This window comes from Lactuca saligna, chromosome 4, assembly GCF_052625555.1.
Source record: "Lactuca saligna cultivar CGN05327 chromosome 4, ASM5262555v1, whole genome shotgun sequence".
Lineage (NCBI taxonomy): Eukaryota > Viridiplantae > Streptophyta > Magnoliopsida > Asterales > Asteraceae > Lactuca > Lactuca saligna.
In genome coordinates this window covers 34,451,526-34,464,130 of record NC_136420.1, presented here as the reverse complement: position 1 = coordinate 34,464,130, position 12,605 = coordinate 34,451,526, and the positions used below count along the sequence as shown (strand labels likewise).

The 12,605-nt window shown below is 36.4% G+C and overlaps 1 protein-coding gene across 1 annotated transcript; it reads left to right on the top strand.

Moving 5' to 3' along the window:
- The first annotated feature begins 7,911 nt into the window (after positions 1–7,911).
- Positions 7,912–8,877, top strand: LOC145041566 (chlorophyll a-b binding protein 3C, chloroplastic-like). The gene has a single exon (XM_078989684.1). It carries the CDS (start codon positions 7,985–7,987, stop codon positions 8,780–8,782), a length of 798 nt encoding a protein of 265 aa, XP_078845810.1. The 5' UTR covers positions 7,912–7,984; the 3' UTR covers positions 8,783–8,877.
- Positions 8,878–12,605: the final 3,728 nt, after the last annotated feature.

Genomic DNA, 12,605 nt, shown 5'->3' with positions numbered 1-12,605 from the left:
CAGCTACCATCCTTCACCATTTGACTCTCAATAGGCCGACTATACCTCTCTGCAAGCATCGAGGACGATGCTTATTTTAAGCTTAGGGAGGGGCATCTATCCATGCATTATCCCGTTGCATGTAGGTTGCATGTAAATTTTGTACATATTGCATTGCATTGCATTATTTTTCTTTGTCATTTTTTAGAAAAAATTTCAAAAACCAAAAAGTTTTTCTTTCTACTCTATTTTTATTATACTTTTTGCATTTTGCATCTAAATTTTTGCATTTTCATTTAACTTGAAAAAAAAAAAAAGTAAAATTTTTTTATCCAATTTCAAGCAGCCAAATCTTCTCAAAACAGTTGAGATGGTAAGTGAGTTGTGTGCCTTGAGATTTTACTTGCTATTTTTATTAAAAAAAAAAATCTAAAAGCAAGTTAATCACACACGAACACACCTCCCGAAGCTACTTGTGCAAAACAGAAAATGAGAAGATTGTCAACACTGGAGCATAATAGTAGGTATGAATCAATTCTTTAGGACATATGACCGGTCTTATGAGTAGTAATGCTCAATTGAACTTAAAATGCCAAATTCAAAAGTTTATAAAAAGAATGTGAAATCTTAATGTCCTGCCTTCCAGCGCTCTTAAAAGTCCTTTCTACTCATTCCCTTTTATATACCCTGCTTGGGGACACAACTTTCAACTATACTTACGGGTCTTTGCATGTTAACCTTTAGTCCCCTGAAAAATGTCTTAGAAGTCCTCACAGTAATAGACCGTGAGATGTCCCACAATAGAAAAGTCAAGGACGGAAATATAAAGAAATTGGCCAAATAAATAAATTAATAAGAGTGTTATGTGTTAACTTAGTTATTTGTATATGTGTTACATTAAAAAAAAAAAAAAAAAAAAAAACTATTATTAAGTTAATCTGTGACCTTTGGGATTCGAACAAGTAAACTCTGAGGGGTGTTTTACACCTAATCGCCTAAAGCTAAATTGTTTGGGACTGATTGAGTTGAAAGTTCGCTATATGGGTTCCATAGAAAGTCATGAACTTAATAATAGCAAATAAAGCTAATCTGTGGCCTTTGAGGTTCGGGCAAGTAAACCCGAGGGATCTCTTTAAATCTAGCACACTAATGTCATTTGATTTGGATGTGTTGGTTGAAAGCCTGCTACACGAATTTCAAAGAAAGCCATGAGCTTTATTTATAAAAAAATGTAATTAGAAAGTTTGTATATAGTTGTGTTTATAGTTTAACTAATATTATGTTTAGGAAAAATATTTGGCTGCCAAAAGATTCCCTTGGACTTGGATTTGAACTTATGACAGTAGGACTGAATGTTAATTACTTTGACTGGAGTAAGTGGTTTGAATCTTGTAACCAATTTGGGTAAATATTAGGGAATTTTTAGAAAAGATTTTTCGAAAAAAGATTGTTGTTGACTAACAAATAGCTGGAATCGGACATTCTTATATTTTATGAAACAAAGATGGTTGAGCATGTTTTGTCACATATAATTTCACGAGAGTAAGACCATAATTTGTTCCAAGAATTGACTTGATGATATCGAAAAGGAATAAGTGTTGTGATCTTTGATTCTGTTGAGTTGTACTAGGGAGTGGCTAAAATCTTGTCTCTATTATCATATAATATTTCGAGATTAAAGCCAAGTTAACTCAAGGCATGACAGGTATATTCTCAACTATGGTACAAAACAGGGTTAATTGGGTTGGATATATTTTTTCATGTTTGTTTTGATTTCTTGCATCAAGTTTCAAAAAAAAAAAAAAGTTTAACTTTGATTTTCTTTTCTTCTCTTTTATTTTACTTTCTCCGGTTTAAATTTTCTTGTTCTTTCTTGAGGACAAGAAAGGTTTAAGCTTGGGGAGATTTGTTAGGTGCATTTGATGTACCCATTTTGTAGCTTTATTTCATAAAAGTACATTGCATATAGGCTTAAACTCATGCATTTTGCATGTTTTTCGGGATTTTTCATGATGCAATTTCATTCAAATATTTTTGTGATATTTTAGGAACTTTTGGAGGTAGGATATTGTTGGAGGTAAATAAAAGTTGCGGACAAAATTTTAGGACTTGCAGAGCACCGAGGAGCAAGATATCAAAGAAATGAGGATTTTGGCTTTACAGACGTTTACACGGCCGTGTAAATGGAAGCATTGCGTTTACGCGGGCCGTGTAAACGTAGATTTCTGCGCAGTATATTTTTGCGTTTACGCGGGCCGTGTAAATGACAGTGTTAATTTACGTGGGCCGTGTAAACGTAAATGCGGGTTTTAAAGCAGTTTTTCACCATTTTTAAAGGGGGGAACCGATTTTTTTCTTAAGGGGGTCGAATTTTGGAGTAGAGAAGGCGATTTCTTGAGGATTTTGGAGTTGATTAACAATTGGGAACATTTGATTTCATCTTGTAAGAACTTTAATTTCATTTTCTAGATTTGTGATCTTGTTCTAGTCATGAGTGGCTAGAACCCTAGTTTCTCCAACTTTATGTCTTGACTTTTTAGTTGTGATTTCAATCATGTGATTTGATGTTTACTTCCAATTCCTACCTAGTGAATTTGATTTTGTTTCAATTGAATGTTTGATTCTAATTTTAATTCTTATTGGCCATTTGAATTAGGGTTAGGTCATTCAAATTATCTAATTGCAAAATCCGTAATTATTTTGTGAATTGGACTAAGTAACAAACACTAAATTGATTTCCATTGAATGAATTTAGTGTAAATCTTATTCACATACTCTTAAACTCCCAACTTGTGAGGAGTATTGGGTGTTGTTGGGAATATTCACATAAATCTTATTGCAACCTTTTGATTTTTATCTAAGAGCTTGTTTAGACTTAAATTAGAAGGTTAGGTTATTTTCAAAGAGCTTGTTTTGAATTTGACAACTTGGTGAATGGGAAGTGTTAGAACTTGTTAACACTTTCAAGTACCAACTTAGGTGAAATTGAGTAGATATTATTTCATCATTGGAATCACATTGTTAAATTGTCTTGCATAGAGTTGGAGTTATCACAAATCCTGAATTTGTTTTATTTAATTGATCATTTACGTATTGCTTTATCCACTTGTTTAAATCATTGCATACCAACCCCCCCATTTATGTGACCATTATTGTACATTCCGCAAAAAGGTATAAACATTTGTTCCGTGTCTCTGTGGATCGACCCTACTTACCTTGTATTACATTTCTAGTACAAAGTAGTAGTGTTTAAGGAGTTATTTTACCCCTTTATTTGTTGGCTTTGACACGCTTAACAAATATTATGAGGAAGTGTACGGTCACGCCTTCGTCTTCCCGGGTTAATCCGTTGTGCCTGAAACATAAATCGATAAACGTAAGCTTGAAGGCTTAGTGAGTTACGCCCAAAATGCCAACCCCATAACATCCATAATCATATCATATAACTCACACTGAACACCCATTCATCCCGAGTCTACAATATGACTGGTTCGCCCACACCGGGCCTTCAGTCCACCTGGTCCACTCTCTGAGTCTACAGTATGACCAGATCGCCCGCACCAGGCCTTCATTTTGTCTGGCCCACTCTCCGAGCCTCAGCACGTTTGGACTACCCTTTCGGGGTCTTCAACCTATCCGGACCGCTCGCTGGGCCATCGGCTTGACAATGTGCCCTCCTGGGCCTGCAGTCTTTCCGATTCGCCATGGGTATATTGGCCTACAACACGAAGCAGGACCCGCCTCAACCCAACCCCCATAACAATCAAACAATCATGTTCACATAAATATTATACACTAGCATGTATACAACCGAACTAACTGATTACTAGCACAACAACCGTCCTATAACCAGGATACCGACCTAACCGGTCGGTAACATAACATCATCCCATATACCAGGATACTGACCTAAACCAGGTCACTAAACATAATACCATCCTAACTATCAGGATCCAGATCTAGCAGATCAATAATCATATCAAGCAAATACCCGGATACAAATCAGATAAAGGGCCGGCCTTGGTGCCTTAGACCCTGTTGATATAGTGAGGATAAGTCACCTTGCAATGCTGAACTAAACCACGAAATCACAATCTCGAAATACTGCCCCCAAACTCCAATACCTATATCCACCCATCATCCATTTCCATAAATACCCATTTACCAAATACCCTCAAAAGTCAAACATGGTTAACCCTAGTCAAAGTCCAAGTTAACAGTCAAGGTCAATAGTCCATGTTGACCCAACTCGTCGATTCCAACTACTAACTTATCGAGTTCCTCCAAAACTCAGAAAACCGTGAAATCCCTAAGTTAACTCGCAGAGTTTCCCCACCAACTCGGCGAGTGTTCTTACTGACTCGTCGAGTCCATCCAAAACCTTTATGGGTAATCTTCAACCGACTCTTCGAGTCAACCATGAAACTCATCGAGTCTCATTCAGTCCATCACTCATTCAGATGATTTTAAGTTGCTCCAAATCTCCAAACAGCAGATCTATGCTCCTAGGGTGTTGTTATCACATAAAGTTGCTAACTTTACATGTATGCAAGGTTCTATGAAGCTAAAACACTCATAACTAGCATTAGGAGAAGGTTTTGGTCATGAAGGTGGGCTAGGGCTTCATAAAGCTTAAGGCTTTATGTTCATAAGGCCTTAAGAAGTCAAGATCTGAAACTATGCCCTTGTGGCAAGCTCAAATCCGAGTGTGACCCCATCATGCCCTAGAAATGACAATTCTTTTTACCAAAAAGGGAGATCTAAGCAATGATATATAAAGGTAGTAGCTTTATAACTCAATCTTGTTGTCACAACACTGGAAAAGTTGGATCTACAAGCTCTCCCTTGTTCCAAGCTCTTATCTCCTTAAGAATGCTCCAATACACTCTCTTTTGGTTTCACACACTCAAGAATAAAGACTAGGTAGCTATCAGGGTTTCTTTGGATGTGAAGGTGACAAGGGAGGCTGAGGAGGAAAGTTAAGGATCTTTAAATAGGGTGCAAACCCTAAAAATCAGGGTTTTCGCTTTCCAGCACATACTCGTCGAGTTTGGTCCTCCAACTCATCGAGTAGGGTCTAAAATCCATGTGGCTGATTTGGTCACTACTTAACGAGTTGGCCTATCAACTCGTCGAGTCGCCTTTGAAACATGACTCTAGAACTTTAAATTGATATCGGGAAATCGGGACGCTACACTAATAAAACTATTTTTTTAATCAAGAGTATGTGCAAGGCTGTTTTTACCACTTTATTTATGAGTTTTATTAATTGTAATAATTTTCCATGTGATTTGCTTATGTTGTTTGCTAGTAGATCTCAACGTAGCAGAAGTCGTTAGGAGCTAGTTGGGATGTTTCATTTCTGAACAAGTATCATGGTCTCCTCACCCAAGAAAGCGGGCTTATTACAAACATTCTATTTATTCTTCTTTTCACACCAATAGGTATGTCAACGTAATGTCAAATATTTTGACTTTACAGTCCTTTTAGTTTACGAACCTGTCATCATAAATATAGGGAAATGAAGAGGTCATGGTTCGGGCCACAAAGAGGAAAGCTAGTGACCAAGTGTTGATTGTATATTTTAAGAGGCAATTGACAAGTATCATAAGATCATTCATGTGTGAAAAGAGTTTCACGTTGAAATGGATACACTACTTAAAGCCTCTGCTCCTCTTGTTGTTATAGGAGTGAACTACAATCACTCATATTGGTCACTAGCTTTCCTCTCTATGGCCAGAACCATGACCTCTTCATTTCCCTATATTAACGATGATAGGTTCGTAAACTAAAAGGACTGTAAAGTCAAAATATTTGACAAGTGTTGATTGTATATTTTAAGAGGCAATTGACAGGTATCTTAAAATCGTTCATGTGTAAAAAGAGTTTCACGTTGAAATGAATAAACTACTTAAAGCCTCTGCTCCTCTTGTTGCTATAGGAGTAAACTACAATCACTCGTATTTAACTGATACATCTTCGCTTGAAGATTAAAGTTAACTAATGCTCTAACCAACAACCACAACGTCAACAATTTTGTCCAAATGTTGGTGATGCTTAAGTCAAGTGTATTAATATTTGCACACAACAAAGTAAAAAAGTAGGAAAATCTTATCTAGATACAATGGTTGTGTTAGGCATAAGATCTTCAATTTCATGAAATATTAGAGATAACTTTTGTTGATGTAATATTTGTACCAATGATTAATGTACTTCCATTCCAAAAGAAGTTTTTATTTATTTTTTTATTTTTTTATACCGTGAACTCCTTATTAAAAGTAATAATAATTTGTGTTGTTAAATTTTATATTTCATTTATTGTGTTTTATATATATTTCATATATCTTATCTTAACCTACACATAACAATTATTACCCACACATATCAAATAGCACATGTCACCAACACTTTGTATGGGCTTGCCACATAATTTGACATGTCATCAGCCACATCGTTGACAACTCAAACAATTTTTATTATTTCTATATACACATACTTACTAGTTTTAGCCACATATGTATGTGTGGTATTAATTGTTCTATACTTACACATAATGAATGTATAGTTAATGATCTATATCTATAGGCATGAGTCTAACATATTGTGACAATTAATTTGTGTGTAGCTAAAGATAACTACCAACACATAGAGGTATTTTAGCCACACACACACACACACACACATATATATATATATATATATATATATATATATATATATATATACATGAGCTGTTCTACGGTCAACATCGTCCACCCTACCAGAATATAGCCAACTGAACAGGCAATCACCACAACACTACTGTATTGCCACTAGTATCAAACATCACCGAGCACCACCAACTATCGACTTTATTCATCATCATCTCCACAATCTAGGTTCTTCACAAAGTTGTTCTTCAATTTTAATTTCATATCTGTGTAAGAGAGGTGGGAGATGCACATAAGTGAGCTCAATGTTCTACAACTTCTCTATTTTTCGATTTTGAGATATAGAAGACACATTAGTAGATTTGTAGACTTGTGTATGGTTATTGATTTGGTTTCAAGAAGGTAAAGTGGCGGTGCAAGCACATAGTATGGGAAAATGCTGCATTTTGGTTTACTTTTTATGTAGAAAGTAAAGAGGTTGACCGATCGTATGAAATAAATAAAGATTAGGAGGGAATGATGGGGGGGGGGGGTGGGTGAGTGAGAGAGAGAGAGAGAGAGAGAGAGAGAGGATTTCCAGAAAAAAAAAAAAAAGGGGGGGGGGGGGGGGGGTGTTCTGGAATTAAGTAATGGAAGATCGGAGATGATGAGCCCAATTTATCGTTAACTATAAAACATAACTATTTATATAGTAAATAAACTAATTATATTATAGAAGGGTATAAAAGTTTATTTATGTGGGACAAGATAAGTACATAGGAATTGTATATAGGAATTGAAACCAAATAAGCATTCCATAAGACCGAAAGAAAAATGAGATGCTCAACTTGACATTCTCGAAAATCACATAACATGAGTATTTGTCTTTTAAAATTTGAAATGCTTAGATGATTACTAATAATATTAAAACCATACGGACCATTTTGAATTTTTAATCTTGGAAAAAAAAGTTTGTTGCTGAACCGGTGACTTTGTAAAGCATGATCACTATTTATGTAACTTTGTGAAAATGTAAAATGGTTAAAGATGAAAAACCCCACCAAAGAACAGCTTGTGGCTGAGAATGGGAGCCATTACATTCCCTCAATAAACTAGAGCCATGAATATACCGCAGCCCCTTCAAAAATCTCTGGTGGACCAGAGAACTCACAGCACGCAGATTACTGTCCCTTAGATGAAACTAGAATGTTGTTATGCCAATCAAAATGAAGAACTGAAGATTGTATCTAGATAAGCATCGATCATATCTATCTGACCAAAAAACCACCTTATAAATAAACTTGCAGATCTCCCCATCTTCATAACTCAAACTCTCCTATATATCTCCACAACATCTTTCAACCAAATTTAACAGAATGGCAGCTTCCACTATGTCTGTATCTTCTTCATTCATCGGACAAGCAGTGAAAACAACACCATCTGGTTCAGAAATCACCGGAAATGGAAGGGTTTCCATGAGGAAGACAGCAGTCAAGAAAGTCGCACCATCAGGAAGCCCATGGTACGGCCCCGACCGTGTTAAGTACCTTGGCCCATTCTCCGGCGAAGCCCCATCTTACCTGACCGGTGAGTTCCCCGGTGACTACGGTTGGGACACTGCTGGGCTCTCTGCTGATCCTGAAACATTCGCCAAGAACCGTGAGCTTGAGGTCATCCACAGCAGATGGGCAATGCTCGGAGCTCTTGGGTGCGTCTTCCCTGAACTCTTGGCTCGTAATGGGGTCAAGTTTGGTGAGGCTGTATGGTTCAAGGCTGGATCCCAGATCTTTAGTGAGGGTGGTCTTGACTACTTGGGGAACCCAAGTTTGATCCATGCACAAAGCATTTTAGCCATCTGGGCTACCCAAGTGATCTTGATGGGTGCAGTTGAAGGTTACAGAATTGCTGGTGGACCTCTTGGTGAGGTAGTTGACCCACTTTACCCTGGTGGTAGCTTCGACCCATTGGGTCTGGCTGATGACCCAGAGGCATTTGCTGAGCTGAAAGTGAAGGAGCTCAAGAATGGTAGACTGGCCATGTTCTCCATGTTTGGATTCTTTGTTCAAGCCATTGTTACCGGAAAGGGACCGTTGGAGAACCTCGCTGACCACCTTGCTGACCCTGTTGCAAACAATGCGTGGTCATATGCTACAAACTTTGTACCTGGAAAGTGAGTTTTATGAGTATGGGTTCGTGACATGAATTTCTTTTGATGGCATATTGTTTGTGAATTAATTTAGTAATATATGGTTTAAAGTTTTGGCATTAATTTGGTGTTGATTTTTATTTTTTTCTTTTTAGCGGCGTTTAATCATTGATTGATTAAATTCGTGAGGTGCAAAGTTTACTTTTAGATATATCTTGAATAAAATATTTCTTTAACTCGTAAGTGAAGGATGGAGCATTTTGAGAAGAAAAAAAATGCAAACAACGAAATTGATGCATTGTAATCTTAGTTTTTACTTTAGTCATTCTCATATATATTTTTTTCTTTTTGGAACCGCAAAATTTTATTAAAAAGCAAAAACTAGCAAGAAGCTAGCATGAAATTATATCAAAAAAGTAGCTAAAGTGGGAATATGAAGCCACTCGGTTCAACTTAAGTTTACCCTACTACATCTATTAGAAAAAGAAAAAAAAAAAAATTCTTAACAACTCCATCAAAAATAACCGACTTCTTTGGTAAAACCATTCTAAAAATAGAAGTATTACAAAAATTTCATAAACACCATAAGGAACTAATAATGACCACATCAAACGCCTTTCTTTGACCTCTACACAGATTTACATACTCCGCCAAATGATTAAAAACTGCATCGAGATCTGAGATGGGAGAGATAAACCCCACCAAATAGCAACCCTACCCCAAATATCTCTTAAGTCACGCCACTCGATAAAAATATGATCAATAGTCTCAGCTGCAACCATACAAATTGGGCACATGATGGAAGGGACCATAACACCCCTAATCGATAATCTCTTCCTCGTTGGAATACTAGAAAGTTGAATCATCCATATTAGAATATTAAGATTAATAGGAACCCAATTATTCCTCTGTGTACCCCTATCCCCCGAAGCAACCAAACCACTATCCTACGCATACCGCATAACACAACAGAGAAAGATTCAGAACTATCAAGAGACCAACCCAGTCTATCCGGACCTGGTGAAGCTGAACACCCTGCATCCCCTCCAAAAAAGAAAGCCATTGAGTTTCTTCAATTCCACCTCTAGGCATACGTCTAAGATCATCCGTGTTCCAACCAATTAAAAAACGATCCCTAACATTGGCTGAGTGGTTCATATCCAAAGCAAAAACTCTATGAAAAGAAATCGAAAGAGGATTATTGCCTTGCCAATTATCATGCCAAAAAGAAGTATAGGCCTGATCACCAATTCTAATAGGAGCTAAGTTATGGAAGTCAAAGCCCTGAACTTTAAGATTATCTACAATCCTCGTAATACCATTCCAAGGACCCTTCAACTGTCTCCTTGGAATCAAAGAATTAGTAATCTCTCCCAATCCATAAATTCTTTTGACCACTCTCACCCATAATAAATTTGGGTCATGAAAAAATCTCCACTTTCAACGTAATAATAGAGCCCTGTTAAAGGCAAAAAGACTACCAATCCCCAAACCTCCAACTTCTTTAGGGGCCATAATTTTATCCCACCTAACCCAATGCATACAGCCCTGTTAAAGGCAAAAAGACTACCAATCCCCAAACCTCCAACTTCTTTAGGGGCCATAATTTTATCCCACCTAACCCAATGCATACGACGATCATCCAAATTAGCACCCAAAAAAAAATACTGATCTCAATCTCCAAATCCTTTATCACTGTAAGAGGCACGGGATAAATGGACATTAAGTAACCGGCAATCGAACCCAAAACTGCTTTAACTAGAGTCATCCGTCTCCCCAAAAAGAGACATTTTGCTTTACAAATGGACAATCTTTTTCGGAAAGAATCAACAATGGGAACCCCCAAGTGAATAAAAGGAAAAGAGCCCAGAGAACACCCCCATAAACATGATTAGCTATGACCCCTACTCTATACAACTTACTTTTAGGAATATTTATTTTCAAACCCGATGCTAAAAAGAAACATCTAAGAATTCGAACAATATGGAGAGCATTCTCCTAGTTTCATTCAGTTAAGAGAACAACATCATCAGCATAAAGAAGATGGGAAATTGTAATTCCTCCAATTTTGATTCCCTTGAATTCATTAGCTAACTGGGCCCTAGTCAGGGCCACATGCAAACCCTCCATGGCCAACACAAAAAGAAAATGGGATAGGGGATCCCCCTATCTCAGACCTCTGAACATATGAAACTCCCAGGAAGGAGAACCATTCACCAGGACCGAGAGAGTAGCAGAAGACAACATCTCCAAAATCCAATTACACCACAGAGAGCTAAACCCCATAATTTGCATAATTTCTAGCAAGTATTCTCATGATAAAGAATCATAAGCTTTTTCAAAATCCACTTTGAAGAGAAAAAGATGATTTTTAGAATCATAAGGTTTTTCAAAATCCCATGATAAAGAATCATAATTTCTAGCAAGTCACTCTCATATTGATTTTGATGCACACTCTCTTCAACACACTATTCACATTTAGGCTACTGGATTAACATCATTATTTTTTTAACAATTTTTTAAAACATAATTTTATATTAAATAAAAAATAAAGATTACATAAAAAGAAACTAAACCATAACAACTTAAAAAGTTAAAAACTTAAAACTCGAACATAAATATTTATAACTAGTAACATTTAATAGAAATATTTTTCCAAAAATTGATCTTCCATTTACCGTTCAAATTTGTTCCGTCAAATTGCAAAGAAGATCATCATAATTTTTTTTAAACAGCAAATCTAATCTAATATTATCTAATCCTAAAATACTCATGATTCCACATATGTCTCAGACAAGACTTGAACTATCAACCTGAAGGATGAAGAACAACACATGATACATTGGCCATGATGGATTTATACAACATTTATTATCGCTCTTAATGTCATGAACTCCTTGCCACCATTTTTGGTTGGTGTGGTTTAAATTGGTATTTAGGTTTAACATTTGTCTTTATAAGAATACAAGTTTTAGTGGCGACACATTTAGCTGCAACAATCACCATTACCGGCGACACCCGACATTAAGATTAGGTGATCATTGTTAATGGTGGTTGTCGTCGCTAGAAGCCCACGACCCCGATCTGTGTCAAAATCCAAGCTTAAACCTGATCTGTCGATTTTGCCTGAAAACGATTTTGTATATAACAATAGCGGTGACACCAAAACTGACATCGTTGTCGCCGCTAATACTAAAAAAAAATCCACCAATTATTCCTTCTAAAGTGTGCCACTACAAATGCATTTTGCATCGCTGCAAATGCCTTTCGTCACAACTATAGTGCAACAACCTGTTATTTCAAATCAATGTAATAGTTTAGATTACCTTGTAACTAGTTTTTAAAGTAATAAAAATAGAAATTTATTTGAGATGAAAAGTAGCGCCAAATATAAATTGTTCAAAATCTTTATTGGGATTAATAAATTGGTAGATATCGTAACAATTTTTCCGAAGATATAAAGAACACTGAAATCCATGTCATAACGAAGAAGTTATGACCAATCAAAGATCCGCAACAAAACCGACAAAACACCGTTTAGCGTAAAAAGTGAGTTTTCAATAACATGCTTTTTAGCCCTAACTCTCTAAATTAAAGTTGTAGTATACGTTAAACCGAGAGTGTCCATAAAAAGAACGTCCGAATCTTACTTCGTATGATGAAGTTATGATTTTTCTAAGATTTGACTTAGTAGTACACAACCCGAAATTCAAAATAAAGATCGGACGATTTTTAGCCGACACGACCTAAACGAGAATCGAATGTCTCGTCAATAGTAGTACAATGGTAAAAAGACAGACGAAAACGGATGCCGGATAAACAAGTTATGAATTTTTAACAGACTGTTTCTA